The sequence below is a fragment of the Dreissena polymorpha genome, chromosome 10 (genome assembly GCF_020536995.1).
Source record: "Dreissena polymorpha isolate Duluth1 chromosome 10, UMN_Dpol_1.0, whole genome shotgun sequence".
In the NCBI taxonomy this organism is placed as follows: domain Eukaryota; kingdom Metazoa; phylum Mollusca; class Bivalvia; order Myida; family Dreissenidae; genus Dreissena; species Dreissena polymorpha.
This window is the reverse complement of record NC_068364.1, coordinates 33,836,043-33,860,748: the sequence shown is the minus strand read 5'-3', so window position 1 is coordinate 33,860,748 and position 24,706 is coordinate 33,836,043. Positions and strand designations below refer to the sequence as shown.

Sequence of the window (24,706 nt, the reverse complement as noted above, 5' to 3'; positions counted from 1 at the left end):
GTAAGAGCCGGATCAGAAAAATCAGCGTACATTTTAAAAATTAAAAATGAATTGTTTTGCAGATTTTTAGGAAAGTCTGGTATGATAAACAGAAAAACAAGTTACTATCCCATCGTATTGTAATATATCAGACTCGGCACGAATAAAATAACGGCTCGGCAAGACGCGTCGTTATATTATTCTAAGCATGGCCTGCTATATTACAAAACGATGGGACAGTAACTGTAACCTGTTATTCTCTTTATCTCTAGTTCTCATGCAAACGTTTAGGCGTTTCTGTGATCTGTGAAAGTTGATTTAAAGAAGCACGACAAAAGACGCACATAAATTGAAGCACGTTTTTACAAAACGAATAATTTAACAAAATGCGATTGACTACAAGGTAATACGTAGCATTCAATGGTAATGAAGCAACCATAAATTGTCATTTAGGAACATAGACTTGTTATCTATCAACATGACAGTGTAATTTAGTAAAATGAAATTGACATGTAGATTTGTCAAAGCACTATTTACTAAGCGACATGCAATTTTTATTTAGCAACTTGTAATTCACATTTAGCGACATTAATGGACTGGCGGACATACGCTTCCAGAGTACAACAAACAAACCGATGTTTAATACATGTACACATAGTATATGGCGCTTGCTCAGATATCCAGTATGCTGGCGGAACTGTCCACTGACCGCCGGTCAGCACCATTTGCTACAAGGTACAATTTGATATCTTAACAGTCCACATTCGCTATGAGTAAATACAAAATCAAAAAGTACATATCATACACAATATAGCTTCGATCGACTGATATGACATTCACTGTACTTTATTCTTCCTAATTTTGCAATTGAAAGCCTAAGTTTGTTAAGGTCAGTCGTGACTTTGCGAAGCTTATTTTGTGATCAGCCAACCAGATGGCGCAATATCCACGGTCATTGTTGTGTGATCCCGATAACCACTGTGGCTATAAATTGAGCTTCATTCTTTAACTTTCTGAAACAGCGTAAACACGAGAATGAATATCTGTGAGTATATTTCTATGGTTATATAAATAAATACATACATAAATTAACACATAACTACTGCCATGGAAACTAAATGTATATGTTTAAATGATTTTCGCAAACACATATGTCTATATTGATTTTCATATTATGTGTTATGATGAATTCTGATTATAGTTAAAAAACATGAGTTACAATAACAATAGTAGAGGCTACAATGCGAACCGATTTATGAAATTTGTACACATTTACAGGTCACGTGATTACAGCGGGAATACTTTGTGCAATTGGAGTATCAGGTATGTTCAATAGTTTAACCCATTTATCAATCTCCACGCAGAGTTGTCGTTCCTTGCTCTCACATACAACTCTGCGAAATGCACAGCTTGCCATTTTGCCTATAAAATCGGTAAAACCGAACAAACGCATTCAATGTATATTTGATTGGATAGTTAAGATCGCATGTATTAAATTAAATTTAATGCAACTCTTTGGAACTATTTCATTGCCCATTTACGCAGATGGAATCATTCCACGCACTTCACAAATGTAAACAAGTAAACATAATTTTTATTGAGTGACGTTAGGAATTGCTTCGACGTGTGTATGTATGTTGGTTTCTTAACACCAAAAAACCATATCAATTTTATAATAATGAATTAAGACTGATATAAGATATCATGGTATGAGATAGTATTCTTTAATGCAGTGAATGGGATTTAACCGTCGTGCAAGAGATTGTTTAGTATACTGTAACCTCAATGATGAACGCTTGGAATGATCTTGACATGAATGAGACGCTTTCATAACAATAGTCCGTTCACAAAGGTGAATATAATGTAACCGTCATGCAAGAGATTGCCCATTTATGCTAAGTGTACTCTCCCATCCTTCTAAAATTGATCAATTTATTTCCAAAAGTAAGTATGTCTGTTATATTTATTTCTGTATTTACAATGTTTCTTACAGAAATTCCTTTTAGTAAACAGCGTAGACCCTCATCTGGGTCTACGCTGTTTGCCAAGTCTTTTTTCTAGACGCTAGGCATAACTAGATTAATGAATAAGACGTTTTAAGCCTAAACGTTATGATAAGGTGATAAACTCGTGAGACAATAATTGTTAATATATACTTTTTATGTATGCAAACGCGGTACTAAAAAGTGTTTTAAATAAACTGCAACAATTTGTTTTAATGTGTGTGTGTGCAAGCATTTAGCAAGCGCAATAATGTATCTTAGCATGCCCACCTGGACTTAGGTTTAGTACTTAAGGCTGTAAATATCGCTGAGACATGTTGGTCACTGAAAAGCAAAACCCTTGGTAAGATATGCTTACTTTAAGTTTGCCTAAACCTAATTAATTCCTCACATTCGGCCTTTGCCAATAATTCTGCTAAATGCAAAATGTTACTTTCCTCTAATTTCGCCACAAAACAAGACCTTTCAAAGCGTCCTCAATTTCACATTGTGATTTACATATTTGGTCAGTGTTGTCCTGCCAAAATACTTTTGGGGGTATATACATATTTGGAAAAAGTAAAAAAATGATTTAAATATTGCTATAAGGGCCATCCCTCCGCCAATATCTGAACAAAAGACTGCATATATAAACATATGTGAATAATTATACACGCTAATTGATATATTTATGTTCAACCTAGTTATTTTCATTCGATTTTATGGAAAGCCTTGTATTAAAAACAAAACAACTATCTGCGTTTAAATAAACAACGATTTCATGTTTATCCTAAATTTACAATCGCGGGGCAAATATGTTTGGTAACGTGTATAAACGGACCTCTGACTTGGCTCCCAATTGCTGAGGGTCCTCGAAAACCAGAATGTTCGGAAACATGGCTCATAATTTATTTTAGATTAAGTCAATGATTATTTTATTTTATCATGAATAATGCGATCATATAAACCCCAAATTTTCATAAGTTACAATAACCTGAATATACTACAACATTTTTTTATGTCCCCCTGTCTATACAGGGGGACATCTTGTTTTTGCCCTGTCTGTTTGTTTGTTGAATTGTTTGTTGGTTTGTTTGCGTTTAACTTTAAAATTGGCCATAACCTTTGTAATATTGAAGATAGCAACTTGATATTTGGCATGCATGTGTACCTCATAGAGCTGCACATTTTGAGTGGTGAAATGTCAAGGTCAATGTCATCCTTCAAGGTCAAAGGTCAAATGAATGGGAGGGACATAGTGTTTCACAAACACATCTTGTTTTTTTACTATTCCGCTAGGCGAATAGGTTTGACGGTACGCGGAGCTTAACATTCGGACGGAAGGACGTCCGGATGACAATATATGTGCACACACTTTTACGTAGCTACACAAATAATTATTGACCTTTCTTACATTTATTTTAGAATGCCTTGAATGCTTCAATTGTGTAAATATCGCTGACCCCCGGGCGTGTACAAACAGAGTTCAATGTTCGAACAGCGAGGTTAGTGTCATTCAATTTAATGAAAAGATTGTCTTTATACCCGGTAACAAACTGTTTACAGTTTCTATAATTAAGTGGTACAGCGGTCATTGTTTTAAAACTTTGTATTACGTATTAATTTATCAAAATTAAGCCAAACTTCATCGTGTTTAAAATAAAGGAGTTTGTATTCCTATTCAATATTTTCAATCCATTCTATTCAATAATAACATCAATTTAGTCTGTCAAATTGCGTTTTAAAATATGAAAACGGATCAGTAAATCGCTTTTTATTTACTATGCTTAGACTTTTTCTGCAAAACTATAAATAATAAATGACTAAGTTACACAATAAATACATGAATATAATAACATAATATTATTCGTTTCAATAGTCCTGTTATTTGCAAACGCTCCATTCTGGCAACGAAGTACGTTACAACATGGGCTGTCAGAACAATCAGGTAACTTTTCCACTTGTTTGTTTCTATTTCGTTAACCAGCTTTGCTTGTTAAAATTGTTATATTTATTTATATGAAACTTTTTGTATACATTTTGTACTGATGTTTAATGAATTTGAAACAAATCTTTACCTGTAGCTATGAAAAACATTGTTTAATGCCCTCACGCGTCGCTTTTTACACAGGTATACTTTTCTCGGTAGCGATTACATTCTTGAACGTTCGCATGGTTAATATTGGATCTGGCACGAGTTGTCATATCATACCACATTTTATTAAACGAGTTCAGGAATTTTGTTAGTAAGCGAGCCTTTGGCGAGCTTACTAACGAATTTCCTGGACGAGTTTAATAAAATATGGTATAATATCACAACGAGTGTCAGACCTTTTTTATTTTTAAATGAGCTAATTAAATAAATATTTACGCAAACATAATGATAAATCCCAAATGTTTACATTTCGTGACTTCGTTTGACGTTGCAACGTCATTTCAGCAAAATAACAACAAACGATTGGTCAATAAACGAAAACTAAGCCAATGAAAACGCTTAAAAATGTTGTATTACACATGTGTAATAAAAAAATGTAATGGTTGTATTACATGGGAAACAGGGTGTAGCATGTGGTAAAGTTATATATCGGAAAAACCTTATCATTCGAATATAATCTGCTGTACATAGCCAGATAGAAAGATTACATGGTTGGTGCCGAGATGGAGAAAGTGTATCCGGTGAGGCTTAGAAAAAGATAATAGGGCGAGCTTTAGCGAGCCCAATTTTTCTTTTTCCGGCCGAACTGGAAAAAATTTCTCAATCTCGGCACCAACCATGTATTCTATTTATCCTGCTTCATGCCATTGACACATTTTATCATAGACAAATTATAACTTGACATAACAATATAATTATTCTTGTCGAGCCTCCTACATGTACACAACATTCCAGACGACCGAATAACTACCGATATTGTCACGAAAAAAATAGTTCCACTTTAAACTGTTCCATTTAATACTTTCCAATTGAAAATATGTGAAGAAATAAAAACGAATCGAGAATGTGATATTTTTCTTGGTAAAAAATGAGAAAAAAACCCAGAAGCAAATCAAAAACTAAATTTTATTTACCTTAATGACAACTTTAATCCATGTCTTATACACATCCATTTTTGTTCTTCCGTCCCTCTTATCGAAATGTATTTTGAACCACATTATTTTTGATAGCATTTGTATCGAATGCTTACCACTGTGACCCATAACCCGACTTACGAAATCGTAATCCTGCCGTAGCGAATTATTTTATTCCTATCGAAGTTAATAATTATGAATACACAATCCGAAATACGTTTATGATTCGTTCGATGCTTTAAAAATATATATAAAAAAATCTGTTAAAACCACCATGTCAAAATTGATTTCCCAAAAATCCTGAGAGAAACTAGATAGTATGTTTCGTCTGAGAAATGACATCACACTAGATACGTCATAAATTGCGTAATAAAAAAAATGAAAATGATAAATACGGAAAGCTGGTTCGGTAATATATTTTAAAGAAGAACAAATGTAGATATATAATATAACGATAACATTTATAATGCGTCCCAATAAATTTCAAAGGTCAAATATTAGAACATGTTAATCGTCACAGCGTGCGTAAGAATACACTTCTTCCTTGGAGATAAGAAAATTTATTCGACTCTGCTTTATTTGGTGAATGTTTTCAACAGTGGCAGGATAAATTTACATCTTAGTATAAAATTGACCGTGAATGTAAGCTGCATGCTTCCAACGACTAGCGAATCATATAGTTGTATAGTATGGCAAGAATGTAAGTCTGACCGATGACAAACAACCACATATATGTGAATATTTGTGCCTTGATATTTAAGGTCATTTCATACAAAGAAGTCATGTAATAGCGGCGAAAAGCCTATTCATGGACAATTACGTCCCTTTAACCCATTCATGCCTAGCGTCTAGAAAAAAGACTTGGCAAAAAGCGTAGACCCAGATGAGAATCCGCATGATGCGACGTCTCATCAGGGTCTGCCCTGTTTTCTTTAAGGAATTTCTGTAAGAAATATTCTTAATATAGAAATAAATATACTAGACATCCCTAATTTTGGAAATAAATCGATCCAATTTAGAAGGATGGGAAAGTTCACTAGGCATAAATGGGTTAACCTCAACGTTAAATCATGATCATAAAGGCATTCATAGTGTTCTTGGGCGCGACAAACCCGCTTAAATAGGTTAAGACATTATTTTAAGGTCCTGATATCAATATATAGTGCAGAAACGCCGAAACTAACGATAAAGCACGTTGTATGTCATTTAATCTTAAAGTCAGATCTGGTCCTTGAAACACGTGTTTTTATGAGACACATTATCATATAGGAGAACATTTCTGCAAAGTAATTAAGAAATTCTTCAATGCATCCGATTGTAACTAAGGGCTATACTTTTACCATAGACCTTAATGTGAGACCTTAGCCTTGAAGGTAGCAACGCGGTTCTTTATCACGACTACTAAATGTGAACATATTTGTCAATTTAGTCTTAATGATGTGGATGTTTCACTAAGGAAAAAAAATGGGGATAACCGGTTGCCAAACACACATACTGACCGACGATAAAATTGATTTCAATATATACCCCACCTTTCAGTCTAAAAAAAGAAAATCGGCGTTGCTATTGTTTTTGCGTTGACATGATATGAAAAAACTACACGACTACCAAGATGATCGCTAACGAGACTTGTCGACCCGATAGTTTACAATACATTTTTGGTGTAATAGTGCAAATATGCTACGCAAATGAAAAAAAGTAGTATATTACAAGTCTTCTGAGACGACGTGTACTTCAAAATTCACGTGCATAAAGATGTTATACAGCGTTTTCAAATGAATAGCATCTACTGGAATCGTTGATGGAAAAGTGTAATTAAAATTAAAATTCTTAATGCTACGCAACCACAATTCAAATATTTACTAAACAATACCTCTAAAACATGTATGGCCCACCCCAACCCCGTCCCCAAACTTATATGCACGTGTTTGCTTTTGAAGTTGTGCAGTTCCACTGCCGTGGATCCCAACGGTATCATTGGTCGCTCCGTTCAGACCAGACAGCAGTACTCTTGTCATGAATGTTGCAGCAATAACCGCTGCAATGATCAGCTGTGTGCCCACAGAATACGTATGCATAATATAATAATAATAATATATATTACCAATAAAAGCAACGCGTTGTCCATTTTTATGAAATATTTCTATGTTTATCTGGAAACCGTAATAATCTTATTTGATAAATTTATGATTGTTGTTTTTTGTTTGTACTTCATTCACTTAAAAGTTATAAGACCGTTTTAAACACAAATATTTTATTGGCAATATGATACAAGTAGTGAAAGTTCAGATATGTCTTTTTAGCCCATTATCATAATAAAATCCCACATATTTACGTCATAAGGTTTATTGTTCGGTAAAACTACTTTAAATCCCGATTTTATCACTATTAATATTTTTACATGTGTATAAACAAATATATAGATGGATCATGTTATTTCAGCATCATCGTGTATTGACGACGCAACACTAGACTGTGCCCGTCTAAACTCCATCCTAAACGTCTGTGCTGATGTTCATCATGCCAAAACCATTTGTCCTCAGTTTTGCGGACTCTGTCAGCTCGGTAAGAATATTTTATGGCAAAATAAAACATTTATAAGAATTGTTTTTGAGTATATAGATTTACAAAATGTATGTTTTTCATATGTATTGTATTTATAACGAGATTTATTCACCTTATTATTGAAATGTTGATATAAATTTAATTTTAATATTTAAAGGGACCGTCAACCACGAATGACGAAAAAAGTAAAGTTCTAAAATACCTTATTTTCTACAATTATTAGTTTATATTGATTAAAATATCACGACTGGTATATTACATGACTTGAAAAAAGTTAATATTTTCAGTATATTCGGTAATAACATTTCGCGATGTGAAATCGAAAGTACATCGAAAAAATAGGTGACATAACGATATTCACAATATAAATAACGCAAGTAGATTGATCATTTTATATTTAAAATATTCAAAAATAATTCACAATTTAATACGCATGCACAATTTGCATTCCTGGGTTTACCACGTGACGATGATGATCAATCTACTTGCGTTATTTATAGTTAACTGATAGTTACCGGGTACACATACCCATTAAAATGTATTACCAAATACATGAAAATCTGAAAACTTAACAGCTTTTTTTCAAGTAATGTAATATACCAGTCGTGATATTTTAATCAATATAAACTAATAGTTGTAAAAAAATACGGTATTTTTAGACCTTTTCTTTTTTCGTCATTCGTGGTTGACATTCACTTTAAAGGAAATAAAATACCATTATATTGTTACAGTTGATGGAAACTGGGGAGATTGGGGAGAGTGGGGTATATGTAGCGTTACGTGCAATAACGGGTCTCAGACCCGCACAAGGACCTGCTCAAACCCGGCCCCTGTCCACAGTGGACTCAACTGCACTGGACCAGCTGTTGAGTCGAAAATGTGTCCGAACCAGCTTTGTCCGGGTATGAATATACCGAAGTATTATATAGATTTGGATTTTAAAAATTATTTCCATCGTGTTTAAGATTCGATGTTGATTAAACAGTTGACTTTGAGTGTATGACGAGATAATTGCGATAAGTGTTAAACCGTTTGAACCGTATTATACATTAATGCTTTTTTCAAGTTCATGGCAACTGGTCAGATTGGTCAACGTGGTCGGGTTGCTCAGTTACTTGTAATGTGGGAGTAAGACAGAAGACAAGAACGTGCACCAATCCTAAACCAGACCGTTCTGGGAACTATTGCGTCGGTGAACCAAGTGAATACACTGTATGCCTTAATGAACCCTGCGGCGTCAAGAGTAAGTATCCGATTTCAATTATATTAAAGAGGCCTTTTCACAGGTTTTGGCGTGTATTGTAGTTTGTCATTAAATGCTTTATATTAATAAATTTAAACATTGAATATACAAAGCTTCAGTAAAAAAAACAAGAATAAAAAAAAAGAAAAAAAAGATAACCCTCAACTGGGCTAGAAACACTGACCTCTGGAGTAAAAGACTATCGCATAGACCACTCGGCCATCCGTGCTCATACAATGAGTGATGTATGTTATCCTTAATATAAGCAATCCTCGTAGTGTCCCAAAATATAGTGACAACAACATAGCTCTCCAAATTATTAAATCGTTTGCGTTGCAACGCTTTATAATTTTCAGGTTTTTAAATCGCCAAAAGATGCATATAATGGATATTTTAGAACATGGTAAATATCCAGTACCACTGTTTCCTCACAAATGTCATAATTTCAACAAAAATTTGCGAATCTGAAACAATTTTTGTTAATAATTTTTCGATTTACCAAAAGGTGCAAAGGCCCCTTTAAAAGTGAGACATATGATATAATCAACTAGTTTTGTAATTCAGTATTAATCACACGCTTCATACTAGTATTCCGAGGCACTGTCATTTGCTACCAATACAGCATGTGAGTAAAACGTGAATGGTCACATTTAAAGTAAGTCAAGACGTGTGAGGGCGACAAACAAGATTGTGTTTTAGGTGTCAACACACCATGTAGGTTATTGTCGATGATTAAAGTCACACTAAGAACAGGAAACATTATATTAGTTTTAAATTACTGCGTATATTCTTGTTAGTTAACTTGATAACCTTAAATTAACATTAATGGGTTTATAGCATTAATCTGATATGCCAAGTTGCCGCGCTCCGCATTACAGTGAATGGTTGTAAAGCTAGATCGAAGGTAGATCAAGCAATATTAATTATAGAATTGACAAAAATAAGTGTGTCAAAAATGCAGGATATTTGATAGTTTTTCGACTTTTTGGTTACGATTGCTTAAAGCTTACAATTATTATCTTAAAGACTGTATTTGTACATTATACAAAGGCTGATCTACAGTTTGTAATTCACTTTTGGTGTAAATTGTGTTTATGCACTGAAAGAAATAAAGCATTTATTGATCAATCTTTACGTAATGTCTTGCTTGATTATGATATGACATAATAATAGCTTGAGTTAGGCAAGACCGTGGACACAATACGACAAAACGAAAGACTTACTGTTCTCACTTTAACCCGTCGGATGTATCAGAATTATGACAATAAAATACATCCGACGGGAGAACAATATTGATAGATAAATAATCTTTTCGTTTAGGAAGTAATATTGATTACAAATAACACCGCAACTGACTACATGACTATTCGATGTACAGTGTATTATTATTCGGACTATTTCGGACACAATTCAACATTTTTTTCGATGAGTTAATGGTGATCAATTGCGATAAGAGTCTTATGCTAAACAACAAAAAACAAATATAACATTTATACATCATATCATGAAAACAGTGTAAAACTAAGGCATCTAGTTGCAGATTTTGTTCTCTTTCAAGTACATGGCAACTGGTCCGATTGGTTCGCATGGTCAAGTTGCTCAGTCACTTGTGACGTGGGACTCAGAATGAGGTCAAGAGCCTGCACTAATCCGAAACCAGAGCATAATGGAGACTATTGTGTCGGAGATCCTTCCGAAAATACAATTTGTCTTACAGTGCCTTGCGCCAACAGAAGTAAGTATCCGATTTAAATTATATTAAAGAGGCCTTTTCACAGATTGCGGCATGTATTGAAGTTTGTCATTAAATGCTTTATATTGTTAAATTTAATCATTGAATCTTAAAAGCTCCAGACAAAAAACAAGAATAAAGTTAAAGAAAGAAAAATAAGTAAACCTCAACTGGGCTCGAAACACTGACCCCTGGAGTAAGTCTTTCGCTTAGACCACTCGAACATCCGTGCTCATACAATGAGTGATGTCTTTTATCCTTGATATAAGCAATCTTCGTAGTAGCCCAACATATAGTGACAACAACATAGCTCTCCAAATTATTAAATCGTTTCGCTTTGCAACGCGTTGTCATTTTTAGGTTTTAAAACCGTCAAAAGATTCATATAATTGATATTTTAGAGCATGGTACATGTTAGTATAACTGTTTCCTCACAAATATCATAACTTCAACGAAAATTTGCGAATCTGAAACACGTTTTTAAAATTATGTCTATTTACAAAAACGTGCAAAGGCCCTTTTAAAATGCACATTTTAAATTACTGCGTACATTCTTGTTAGTTAACTTGATAACCTTAAATTAACATTAATGGGTTTATAGCATTAATCTGATATGCCAAGTTGCCGCGCTCCGCATTACAGTGAATGGTTGTAAAGCTAGATCGGAGGTAGATCAAGCAATATTAATTATAGAATTGACAAAAATAAGTGTGTCAAAAATGCAGGATATTTGATAGTTTTTCGACTTTTTGGAAACGATTTCTTAAAGATTACAATTATTATCTTAAATGCTGTATTTGTACATTATTCAAAGATGATCAACAGTTAATTTCTATTTTGAATTCACTTTTGGTGTAAATTGTGTTAATGTTCTGAAAGAAATAAAGCATTTATTGATCAGTCTTTACGTAATGTCTTTGTTTATGGTATGACATACTGATAGCTTGAGATGGGCAAGACCATAAGACAAAACAAAAGACTTACTGTTCTCACAGTTACCCATCGGATTTATCAAAGATATGACAGTGAAATGCATAAGACCGGAGGACAATAGTAATACTTGACGAATAATCTATTAATATCGGAAGTAATTTTCATTACAAATAACACCGCAACTGACTTAATGTCCGTGCCGTGTACAGTGCATTATTAATCGTACTATTTCGGACATCATGTTTACAATTCAATATTATTTAAACAGTCGTCGTTGAATTTATGACGATCAATTGCGAAAAGTACCTTATGCAAAACTAATGTTACATTAATATATCATCTGAAAACCATGTTTAACTAAAGCATATAGTTGTAAATTTTGTTCTTTTTCAAGTACATGGCAACTGGTCAGATTGGTCCGCATGGTCAAGTTGCTCAGTCACGTGTGACGTGGGACTCAGAAAGAGGTCAAGAACCTGCACTAATCCTAAACCAGAGCATAATGGAGACTATTGCTTCGGAGATCCTTTCGAGAATACAATTTGTCTTTCAGAACCCTGCCCTAACAGAAGTAAGTATCCAATTTCAGTTAAATAATGCTGCACAACGCTTGTGAAATATGTAAAATTCGACTACTTTTACCAAGTATGATTCACATTTCATCATGTTTAATTAAGATGGCGGCTGGTCGAGCTGGGATGGGTGGCAGAGCTGTTCAGTCACTTGTGGAGTGGGACTGAAGCTAAGGAGAAGGACCTGTACAAACCCGAGCCCCACATTATACGGAAAGGCATGTGAGGGAAGCTCAGAGGCGTTCGCTGTGTGTGCCAAAACACCATGTGAGTTAAAAGTGTATAATTAAATTTATAAGAGGTTCGACACGACTTGTGAAGGCGACTTTAAAGATTCTGATGGGTTTGTCAATACACCGTGTATGTAATTGTGTGTGATCACATTTATACGAGGGGAAAATAAACTATTTTTGATTTAAATTGCTAAATATGGACTCGATAGTTCAGTTGATGGCGTATAACCATAAATCAACACGAAGGGAATTATGTCAGGATTGTGATTATTGTGAAATGCAAAGCTGTCACGTTCCGCCTGCCGTTTATTAGAGTTTAAATAGAGGGTAAATGGTACGGTACTCATTATAGTGGTGTACATTAGCAAAGTGAGAAAAACTTTTATGCGTGTGTAAAGGTCAGCATATTGATTAGTGCTGTCGATTCTTTTTGCCACGATTAAAAAGGCTAAAGTAATTACATTAATACTTTTATTATTAAAAATTATACGAAGGACGATAAACAGTTTTGTATTTACATTCAGTGTAAATCATGAAGCTGTACTGAGGGGGATATACACATTATTTAGGATTTGTTACGAAATTGCTGGCAATTGTTTAATTGTTTACCATTTGAAGGGCTGAGGTTTTGCATTATAGCGATATACTGTTTATAAGCAGTAGTAGTTGAATCGTAAGTCTAGCTGTTGTGCACTCTTGCTGTTTTGTTTAAATTAATGTTTTTTGCACGCTGTTTCATCGTTTAATGTCGCATGTCTCATTTGACGTTAAATGTCGCAATACTGACATAAGGCTTAATAATTATACATGTACACATGTACATTGTATAGTAAAAATTGTCAACGACAATACTAAATACAGACTTTGAAGCATTTCTGATAACATTATATTTAAATAGACCATCAACACGTGAGGTTTATAGGGACATAAAACAGCTATATTTGGAACCAATTATTTATCTGTGCGGAGGTTGATGCTTAATGCTGGAATCAACACAATCAAACACAAACACTTACATTTGTTATACTAAGTTTGAAGAATAGCTTCATTTAAGGGACCTGTTTCATGTCATTTTGTAAAAGACAAACACTTCGGGCAAGGCATTCGACAATAAACAAAACGTATATAAGAAAACGTTTTATTTTTTTCTAAACCTCGAGCATACTATTTGGTTACTGTCTATACTGACATGAAATTTAAATTGAGCCAACGTATTTTCAATATTGTTTCTACATTTTACTTCATAACGTCATATATAATTCCCCCTAAAAATGGCTTTTATGATTTTTCAAAAAATCTAAATTAACATGATAATAAATGTTATAACCCAAATGCATGCTATTAATATAAAATATAAAGAAGTGAAACTCCAGCTGCTGGAGCAGTATTGAATTTTCATTAAAAACAATTAGTAGGTCCTTTATTTAAGGCAAGTGACCGATTGCCCAAACAGTACAAAACAGCACAATACAGCACAATACAAACCAACATAAACACAAAATATGAATAAAGCTGGGGTCACCGCCTTGGAACGGTCAATGCAAAGCATTGGGGGTTTAAACCTGGTTATAGAGCGCTCAACCTCACACTTGGCCCAGCAATATTCATAATACATTTAAGTGTAAATAAAATTTAACGTCATAGCATCGTAACTCAAATTAAACAATAATAAAAGGGAATTAAAACGCATTCAATTTAATTACTATTTAATTACTCAATTGCATTGAAGATACAAGAGTAACAGAATTACAACTTTTTGAAGAACGATCAAATAAAACTATTAACAATTGTCAACTACATTCCTTCTTTATAGAGAAGATTTGAGAATATAGAATCATAGAGTAAATATCTCAGATAATCATCGCGCAAATACAGGAAGAAGCAGCAATAATGGGTGTAAAAATTCCATATTACATAGCTTGGTTGTTTATGTGACTGCTAAACAAATTAAAAATAATTAAATCAAACAAGAAACGCCTATCAGAGAGAAAATATAAATAAAATGGAACGTTATAAACCCAACAGTAATGACACTGTGTACTAACAATCTGAAACTTAATTTGCCATTAACATTTAACTTGCATTATTGTTTGGGTTTCGGGATGGGTTGGGCTTGACACCTCTAAGAGTTGTTGTTTTCTGTGCGTGCAATTGTTGATTTGGTAAACAACATCTTCTTGAGAAACAAATAAAACCGCAGCCCTACTTGAAATCGGGCGTGTTGCATTCTTATTTACCGAGGCTTTAATTTCTTTATTTTTCAAAAGTATATATTCAACCATTGGCATAGCACATAGAGCTCACATTAAGATAATCATCTTGCAAGTAATTAAATATAGTTATGAGGTGCAACATTTAGCGTTTATGTTGCGGAATATACTGGCAGTACAATTGGCATTTAGCGTTACAGATGCTTCACGAGTAAAAATATGTATTTTTTATGATCACGAGTGAACTAAAATCGATATTCCATCGAATCCAACTATTTTTTTTTTATTTGATGCTTTTTTTCACCGTTTATTTACATTGTAAAAGAGTTTAACTGGATAATTTGGCTGGATTTATGACGTCATTTCGTTGAAAAAATGACGTCATTTCACAATAAAACAGTGAAAAATATCGATATTTTTCACTGTTATTTCTCACTGTTTAAAACAGTGAAATACCATTTTGATTTCACTGATATTTCTCTATAAACCACCGGAAAGCATTAAATAAATCGTATTATAGAAATACACTATTTTATTTAACAGGTCATGCAGTAGCCTTCAACGCTCACGGAATCGACATTTTGGCAAATCGTGTAACTGCATTTCCAACAGTGATATTCAACGAAGGGAATGCCTACAATGCAAGCACTGGACACTTCACAGCTCCTGTGGACGGGATGTATTACTTTACTGTCCATTTCTGCAATAGACAACACATTATTTCCTTCTACATGGAAAAAGGTACCCGTGACGGAAATACACGACTAACGTCTACCATTTTACCTTCATATAGCGACGTTTTATGTACATCAATGTCCACCTCTGTGAAGCTGAACAGTAATGAGCACGTCTGGGTGCTTGTGTATCCTGCTTACACCCAATCAGATTTTTATGAACAGGTTAATGGTTGGAACACATTTACTGGAACCTTAATCCAGGAGCTCTAATAGATATATAAAGCTTTGTAATCTTAAGCTGTATTTATGTTCGTTTTATTTTTATACAAATGTACTACCCGAATCTGCTTTAGAAAGTAGTGGTCTTTACATTTTCTTGGAAAAAAGGCAGGGAAAACCTCAGCGTCAAGGGTAGTTTTCAAAGGTTTATTTATACCTATTTATGCAATGATGGCTACCATTGATGTCCATGGGCTTCAGCTCTAAGTAACTGACCAGACATAAGCACACGTGGTTGCTAATGTTAAGTCGGTACACCGCATCACATATTCAGAGAGAGAGGGATGTCGCTTGGAGTACATTTTCCGGAACATTGATTCAAGCGCTTCAATAAATTCGAAAACCTTGTATGGTTAGTTTGTCTCCTAAAAGTCGAAGTAATGTGTACAAGACATGCAGTCAGGTATCCGACCCATCGTATCAAAGCACTACGTCAGCAGTGTCAACACCCAAAAGATATAAAACATCGTTCATTATACACTTTAATTGAATATTCTTCTGAAAATGTAAGTTTGATTGCATCCATTAAATACAATTAGATAAACAAGTTTTTGTGTTTTGCTGTTTTGTCTTTTTCATGATTATTGTTCTACATTCTGTTTGTGGATATTCGAGCAGATTACTCAATGCCCTTGTATTCGTTGTGTAAATTCTAATTATGTACTACTAATAATAATTGTGAGTCAAATTTGAAAGAGGTGTGTGTGCGCTACCTGCCTCTGTCATATTCACGGGGAGAATGCTATTATGTAACAGAAATGAACAATTGTAAAGGACTGATGCTAATTTTGATTTGCAAGTGCCACTTAATTAAGGAACTTGTTTATGTTATGTTTACTTTTTTTATGAACATGTATACAGATAATCTCACAGGGGAAAAGAAAACACAAGAACTCAAGAAATACTTTAATATTTCGAGTAACAATTAATTAGTGTCATCTTAGCGGATATCTTAATACCTCAAAGTTTTGAGGTATTAAGATATCCGCTAAGATGACACTAATTAATTGTGTCAAAACACCCTGAAGCGAGCTCGTATATCATACATAACGGTATGTGAACAAAATCGATATATCGAGGTAGATCGAATTCATATGTAAATTTACTTTTGTTATAAGAGTACTGTAATCAAGCTATTTCTTATTTCTGCGCACTGCAGTTTGTTGTTCCTTATTAAACCATATGTTTAGTGTACAAAACACTTAAATTATAGATATAGTAATAATGAAAAACCAGAAACATTATCTGGATAGTAATTCCACCTACCGTCAATATAGTAATTCCTGTTACCGACAGGATAGTTTTCCGGTTACCGTCAGGATAGTTATTCCGGTTACCGTCAGTTTGAAATATACGATAAAGGTGCTTAATCAAACAAAACAAAAGGCACGAACAACCTATTGAATACCAGTTTCAGTTTCGGATTATTGGCAGGATCAGCATATAAATGACTTCGGCCACATACTTAGCAAATGTACAAAAGGCGATCACACAAATGAAATAATAACACACAAAACATACATTAATAGTGACAGTAATGCATAAATAACTAATTGGTTAACCTCGTTAATGTTATCAGGAAGCAACAAAGTTGCTAACTAGCAAGGTAATCATTTCTTTTTAGCAAAGAATTACAAAATAAATATACAAATAGTTCTTAATTTTCTAGTGTTAGTACTGGACATCATAGACGTGAACTTGTTGACAATGATTTGAAAACTTTATAATTAATTCACGATCATAACGCGTTCATATATATTCGAAGTGATTCAACCATCTTACTGTTACGCACTTTGCTTTTCCTGTTTCCTCTTGCCATATCTTATGAGTGAGCACTTAGTCTTAATCTTATTAGAGCGTTTCTATGAAAAAAATTAAAAACAAAGTCAATACATTTTTTAAATGCACAATTCCTTTTAAATTTAACATACTAAACTGGATTGCTTCGCGAACTCATTATGTTAGAATATACGTGAAAGTATTGATCCCGAATTCGTTGGTTGAGGTTTGGATAATGGTAAGTTAAATTGTTCATAAAATATAAAGCTAAAGGTTAAATTGTATTAAAAAAATTATAGTATTTTTTTACTGCATAGTTTAAAATTAATGTTAGCGAACGTATTATCGTTAGATAATACGTTATAGTATATTACCGTACCCGAGATACATGTAAGCATACCTAAGAGTACCCGGGGTACATGTAAGTAGTACCCGAGCCGACAATGACCAATCGAGCCGTTTTATCTTTGATTATCTTATCATACATAGATCTTATGAGTGAGTTTGGCGAATTAATAATTGTGCGTCAACATTTAAGAGACCTCTCTATACAGATAAATGATCATGGCAAACGGCCTAGTTCGCATAAGAAGGCTGCATTTGATGTCTGTTGTACAGAGCATATATCAATGCTCTTTCATCATTTAAAAAATCTCCATAAGCCGAACTTATAGGAGCTCCCGTGAACACGCTCAAGAAATATGGTCCATTCACCTTGATCCTGTAACACTGCCCATGTTGTTAGCTCACAGCTTAATATATTCCCTGGAATTTAACTTAGTTACGGCCGAAACCGATGCATGGCAGTTATTTTCGTCAGTTACCTTCCGCATGGCCGCTAGTCTCACTTTGTTGTTTGACGCGCAAATCTGCGTTGTAAAGAAGTCCAGAGCGCCATCTGCGACCGGAAAGGAGCTGAATGTATTGCAGACGTGTCCGGCTTTTGCGAATTCATCTTGGAATATAAGAGCGTCGTTGGAGACCAGAGGAATGTGCACCAAGAAGAACGCCGTCATCGCCGCTACTTCCAATTAAAGGACAAGCGAGGAAAGATGGAAATCACTGGGATATATTAAAATGAAGATAAATTGGAGCCTTCGAAAACTTAAACTACGATACGTTCAAAGCGTATATTTTCTGTGCATGTTTAACATGTTTGTAATATTTCCCGATAAATGGTATTTTTAGTTTTTTGGGCATGGGCTTTTAGGCTTTTTGTCACTATCAAGGGAAGAACCATGTATGCTAAAGTGAAAAACTAATTACACTATAGTGACGTCACAGATTAGCATGTGCACAGGATAATCATGAACGACACTGTCCCCCTTAACTACACTTTCGTTTAGAAGAGACTTCATTCAAACGGACAATTCCATTTAAGCGGACAGTGTCGTCCTAGATTAGCCTGTTCGGGCTGGACTTGCTAATCTGGGAAAACACTTAAAGCAAATGCATTACGCCCAGTTTTCGCAGAAAGATGCATATATTGTCTAAAGGGCGCACGATGGCACCAAATATCACCTGCGTACAACAATCCATAAATCAAAAGAAGCACACAGATCTTAAGTGTCTTGCTAAGTTACTGGTACTCCGATGTATTCCAAAGTGTGTTTTCCTAAAATCTCTGGAGAAAATTTGTTAGCATCAACGTTTTCAGACTGTTGTCTTGGCGATTCGAAGGGACGCCAGATTAGATATCTAATTCGCCTTGATGAATCGCAGGACGAATATACATATTTATCTCCATTTATCAAACGCCATTATTAGATCATTGTTTTCCACCTGCTCCTGTGGTGCATAACACATTGTAATGTTGTTCCGCATGTGCTCATACAATGTGAACTTGTCGAAAGAATAGGGTTTAAAAAAAGAAGATCAAATTGTGTTTTTAGCTTTTGTGTAGAATAGGGAAATATTTTCTACTCTGATTTGTTTTTTTGGGATATTTATATGGTGTTTTGAGGTCCTTCCGCGCCTGAGGCTGCACTATGTGAGGAGCCAGAGTATGTCCCGCACTATATGCATGTTGTCTATTATCAAAACACCAGAAGCATTATTATAGGTTTGTTATTCTGAAAGATCTTAACTATGAAAATACAACTCTTTATTGGTAGTTTTCGATTGAGCCATTTATGATACAAAAGTGTTGCACGTATTGCTTCGTGATAATGCACATATTGAAAATAAAGTAAACCTTTGTGACCTTAAACTGATATTGAAATGTTGCTGATGTTGCTGTAATAAATAAGTGGGAATGGAAAAAGAGTAGGAGACATGGCACCGTCGAATGAACTAACATATCGAACAAAGACGCACAACTTTACCGCAAACTATAATGACAGTATATCCGTATTCATATAACTTACAATTCTCAAATCAACTGTAGTTATTTCGTGTTATTATTTAATTACTATAGGGATTGATATCTGAAATGATACAAGACATGACATTATAATAAATGCAATGATACAATGCAGACAATAATTAACTATCGGCCGTTAAATCGGCATGGGAGATCTGTACAATAACACCGTATTCTCTCATTTGGACATGTTCTATTATCATCCCTCTCAATAAGTATCGTTGAATGTCGGTCTTTGAATTATTAGATTAGAATCAGCCATGTCTTTCTGCCTCATTTACCGTCGTTATCCATCAATAGGATAATCCGAATTGACGGGGAAAGTGGCAATTATGGAATCGTTGATTGGTTCATAGGAAATTAATGTGGCGTTAACTCTGAACCAGCTGAACGTTACTTCATTCGGGATCTTGCCCTGTAAGTGCTGATGACAATATGTTTAAGAATGATTTATCCAATTCGCCACATCACATCGGACGAATATAGCAACATGTTTGATTGCATTATGCATTTTGATCATTTGTGAGAATTCAAACGTCTAGGGCATTTACGTATGAAGATCCTTGTATGCGTGTTAAGTATTCTATAAGTACATACAACAATCATTATACAGTTATGTTAGATGGCGCGTACATTCCGAAATCCTATCAAACTCACCGTACACTGTACATTTGTTATAAACATATGTACGGAAATACCATACGAAGGACAGTAAAGGCTAAAGTTATTGGCCGTTCTTTATTTGTTTGGCCCAAAACACAAATCTATTAGTGTTAATAAAACTCAAGTGAACATGATATAATATATAAGGTAATGAGAGCGAATGTCGAGGATAAGAAGCATTACGCTTTCCGTGGTTGCCAATATTTTCGAGTTATGGCTCTTTTTGCATTGCGGAGTATAACTCAACTTCTCATGTAAGCTATTGAAAGGGTTGCATTTTTTTCAAATGATATCAGGTGTAACCACAGCACCACGTCGACCCCGATCTTAAACCACATGTTCATTTTCTCCCAAAGACATTCTGGCTTTTTACAGTTCTGCATGCATGATTCGCGTCCATGTGAGAATCGGACTATTTTTTTTTTTTAATTGAGATTGAGTATTCCAAAATAGGGCGTTCCGTGCCATATTAGGCTGATTTGTTTTAGCCTATTTCCAATCCATTAAAACTCGTATATATAAATGCATGTTAATAAATATAACAATGGACATATATGTCCAAAGGTGATACTTTTACACGAATATCTGTAAAGATGTATGTAATAATCATTCATCCGGGGAGATATACGGTTTTTGGGTTGCGTCACATTGTCATGCGGTAACGTTATATTAATTATATTTTTTATTCTATTTATCAAATGGCCTGCATGTAATATGAGTGTTTTATTGGATCTGAATATTAATCAACAAAACTTCTGCCATGATCAATATTTCAAACAGTTTCACTTCTTGTCATCTTGTCAATTAAAAAGCAATTTCGGGTTTCTTAGCGACACGGATAGAGAATCCAGTTGGCGTTGATCTAAAGTACCCACCAATACCACTTAGGCCTGATGAAATGGATTCGGTAATCTTGTTCCGATGATAGGTATTATCGGAATTCTCTAAAGACTTACATGACAGCCAGTAGTTAAGTTGATAATTCGGTACACGCGAATACTAATCTCATGTCAAATGATGTTTCTCAAGAAAGCAAGTCACGTATCAAGTACAGACAACTTCTAGAAAAGTGAATATTCAAAGTGAGGAATTGATTCACGAGTCATTTAATAAAAGTCAGGACTTTCCCTACTGGTTTGTTGTTTGTCCTTGTTTAAAGTTTTTTTGCTTCCATAGATATTATGCCATTAGTGATTTTATGCCTCAGAAGTCCGTAATAGTGGTAATATCCTAATAACGAACTGATCTGTCCGTCGGTCAGTAATGTTGGCACATATGTCTTTAAATGCGCTAAAGGAATACAGCAATACACACTTTTGTTAGTGCTTAAAAGTGAACATTTTTATTTTGGCACATATGTCTTTAAATGCGCTAAAGGAATACAGCAATACACACTTTTGTTAGTGCTTAAAAGTGAACATTTTTACACTCATTTTGATAATACATGCCAATTTTTCAATAATTATCTCAAGGTAAATTGCGTATTTTTTTTGCAAGTTACAAGTGTAAGATAACACATATAGCAATAAAGCCTAAATGTGTACGGTCTGAATTTGCATACAAGGTAATATATTCATTATATTATTGTGATATTTAGTTTTGCATTTGTACTTTTGATCATCCTATATACAAGGTGAAAAAATATGGAAAAAGAATTAACGCTTTGTACAATAAGTAATAATACATACAATTTCACTTAGGTGGCTGCGCGGCGTTGACGTTTTTCAAAACAACAGTGAACATTCGTTGTTATAAATCCCAGTCCATAGCTAACGAGAAGCATTATTAACAAACGCAAACTCTTATAATGCTAACATTAAAGCGCTGACGGCACTTCAGTTGTTTGTTCTTGAATGTATTAAATATTACTTCCAGCCACAAGCATTAAGTTCGACATTTTAAGGTAAGCCACTAGACCGGTCACAAGCATTAAGTTCGACCTTTTAAGGTAAGCCAATAGACCGGTCACGAAAACTGCAAATACCCATGTAATTTACCTTAAAATGTCTACAGATTTTGAAAAAAAAACATCAAGGAGGAAAATGCCATTGATCAACAATCTCTCATAATTGTATACAGGATTCACATGAACTCCATTTATGATTACACAGATGAAAAAAAAATTGGAATCAACGAGCATTGCATTAAATACTCAATCAAACCACATTAAAATTAAATGCTTAATTTAATGTATTTCCATTTCATTGTTTATTCATTTTCATTTACTGACATTTATGTCAGTATCCCTACCGTCATGAAGATTTGTATGAACGTACCATCTTCTACAATGTTTCAATCGTAAATTCACATTTTTTTTTCTATAATCTGAATGAGTCAGTCCTTTCTCACCGTGTGCAATTATTCTGATTTACAATCTTCATCATAAAATGCTACATGTACTGAATTGCACGTCTATATTTAGTTATAGCACCAGGTCTGTTGCAACAAGAACGCTTTTAATGCTCGGAACTTGACAGACGATAGTTACAATGTTGCACTCTTATAAAAACACGAGATTTTTTAGAAGCGTACGAAGGGACTTAAATCAGCAAATATTAACACATGGCTATAGAAAATCGAAATATATATGCACTAAAATTAAATTGCTACCGCGTAGATTATTTAACGGTTGTTGTTTTCACAACTTACTCGCCATAAGGATTCGATTGCTCAGCATTTGCTTTTTACTGCCCATAAGTAATTACAGTTAAAAGGTGTGAGGATGATGCCAAACACTGTCTTTAATGTACAGTATTAATTACCGTGTTATATTGAGTAAATAGTAAAACTGTAATAATTTGTTAAACAATCTGCTGTAAACGCTGACTTTATTGACCGACGTCAATCAAACATAGTAGTCGCAAGATTACCCGCCCTCATAGGCATTCTCGGAACCGATTGGGCAGCGACCGACAATAACAGTTTGGCGACCAGAAAGTAACATGAGAACATCACTACAACTAACACAACCACCATCAGCATAACAATCATCACAACCGTCACCAAATTGCCACCATCACAAGCACCACCACCGTCACCAAACAACTTCCATTACGACGACCACCACCACCACCACCAACATCACCACCATCATCACCACTTCCATCCCAATCACCATCACTACCCCCATAACCATCATCACCACCGCCATCACAAGAACCATAACCACACATACCACAACCAAAATCACCAGTACCACCACCACCATCACATCACCACAACCATCACCTCCAACACCAACACCATCACCACTACTGTCATCATCATCATCACCACCACCATCACCACCACAACATCATTATCACCAACATCACCACCACCACCACCACGATTTTAATTATCTTGACCACTACGACCACCATTACCGAAACCCAAACATCACCAACATAATCAACGCCAACATTTCCAACACCACCATAAACATCGCCGCCACAATCACAAGCACCACCATCAACACCAACAACACCATCACAACCGTCACCACCATCACCACTGCCATCACCATCACCACCATCACCACCACCATAACAATCACCACCACAATCATCAACATCACCACTTCCATCACCATAACCACCACCATCCTCACCACCATCATCACCTTCAACACCATCATCTTCACAACAATCTACATCACCATCACTATCATCCCCACAATCACAATCACCAACACAACCATAACTACCTACATCCCCACCACCACCACCATCACAACCACCACCACTTATATCACCATCACCACAACCACCACCACAATCCCCGCCAACAACACCATCACCACCATTTCCATCAACACCTGCACAACAATCATCACCACCACAACCACTATAACCAACACCACAACCATCAAAACGATCACGATCATCACCACCATCACCACCACCATCACCACAACCATCACAATAAACATGACCACTACCATTACCACCACCATTAACACCACCACCACCATCACCACCACCATCACCACCACATTGACCATCATCAACTTCACTTATACTAACACTACCACCATCAGCATCACAATAATCACCGCCGTCACCAAATCACCACCATCACCCTCATCACCATCAATATCACCACCACCATCACCTCCACCATCATAATCAACGACACGGTCACTAACCCACAACCATTTTTTGCAACTCATTTTTAACGTGTTATAAAGTGAGAACTGTGAATATAAACAAGCTTAGCCTTATACAATTGCGTTGGTATCACCCGTGCAATTGAGAATACATGTCATATTGCCGATACCTGTTGAGAACAAAAGAACGTTTCCCAGACATGCCAAGTTTAACCCCGCTGTAGTAGCAAGTACTAGGTTACGCAACAGACGCGTGATAGTGTATTGGACTCTAGTATGACACTATACTTGTTGATCAGCAGTAGTTTTATTTTCCTGCATCTCTTAATAGCCTCAGATTA

At 35.0% G+C, this 24,706-nt stretch overlaps 1 protein-coding gene across 1 annotated transcript; it reads left to right on the top strand.

The window, feature by feature from the left end:
• The first annotated feature begins 988 nt into the window (after window positions 1-988).
• LOC127849028 (thrombospondin-1-like) lies at window positions 989-24,384 on the top strand. Its single transcript, XM_052381752.1, has 11 exons — window positions 989-1,024; window positions 1,258-1,302; window positions 3,387-3,466; window positions 3,841-3,909; window positions 6,971-7,100; window positions 7,473-7,595; window positions 8,327-8,497; window positions 8,662-8,838; window positions 11,898-12,074; window positions 15,062-15,197; window positions 24,297-24,384. The coding sequence occupies exons 1-11, from the start codon at window positions 1,015-1,017 to the stop codon at window positions 24,382-24,384; spliced, it is 1,206 nt and encodes a 401-aa protein (XP_052237712.1). The 5' UTR covers window positions 989-1,014.
• Window positions 24,385-24,706: the final 322 nt, after the last annotated feature.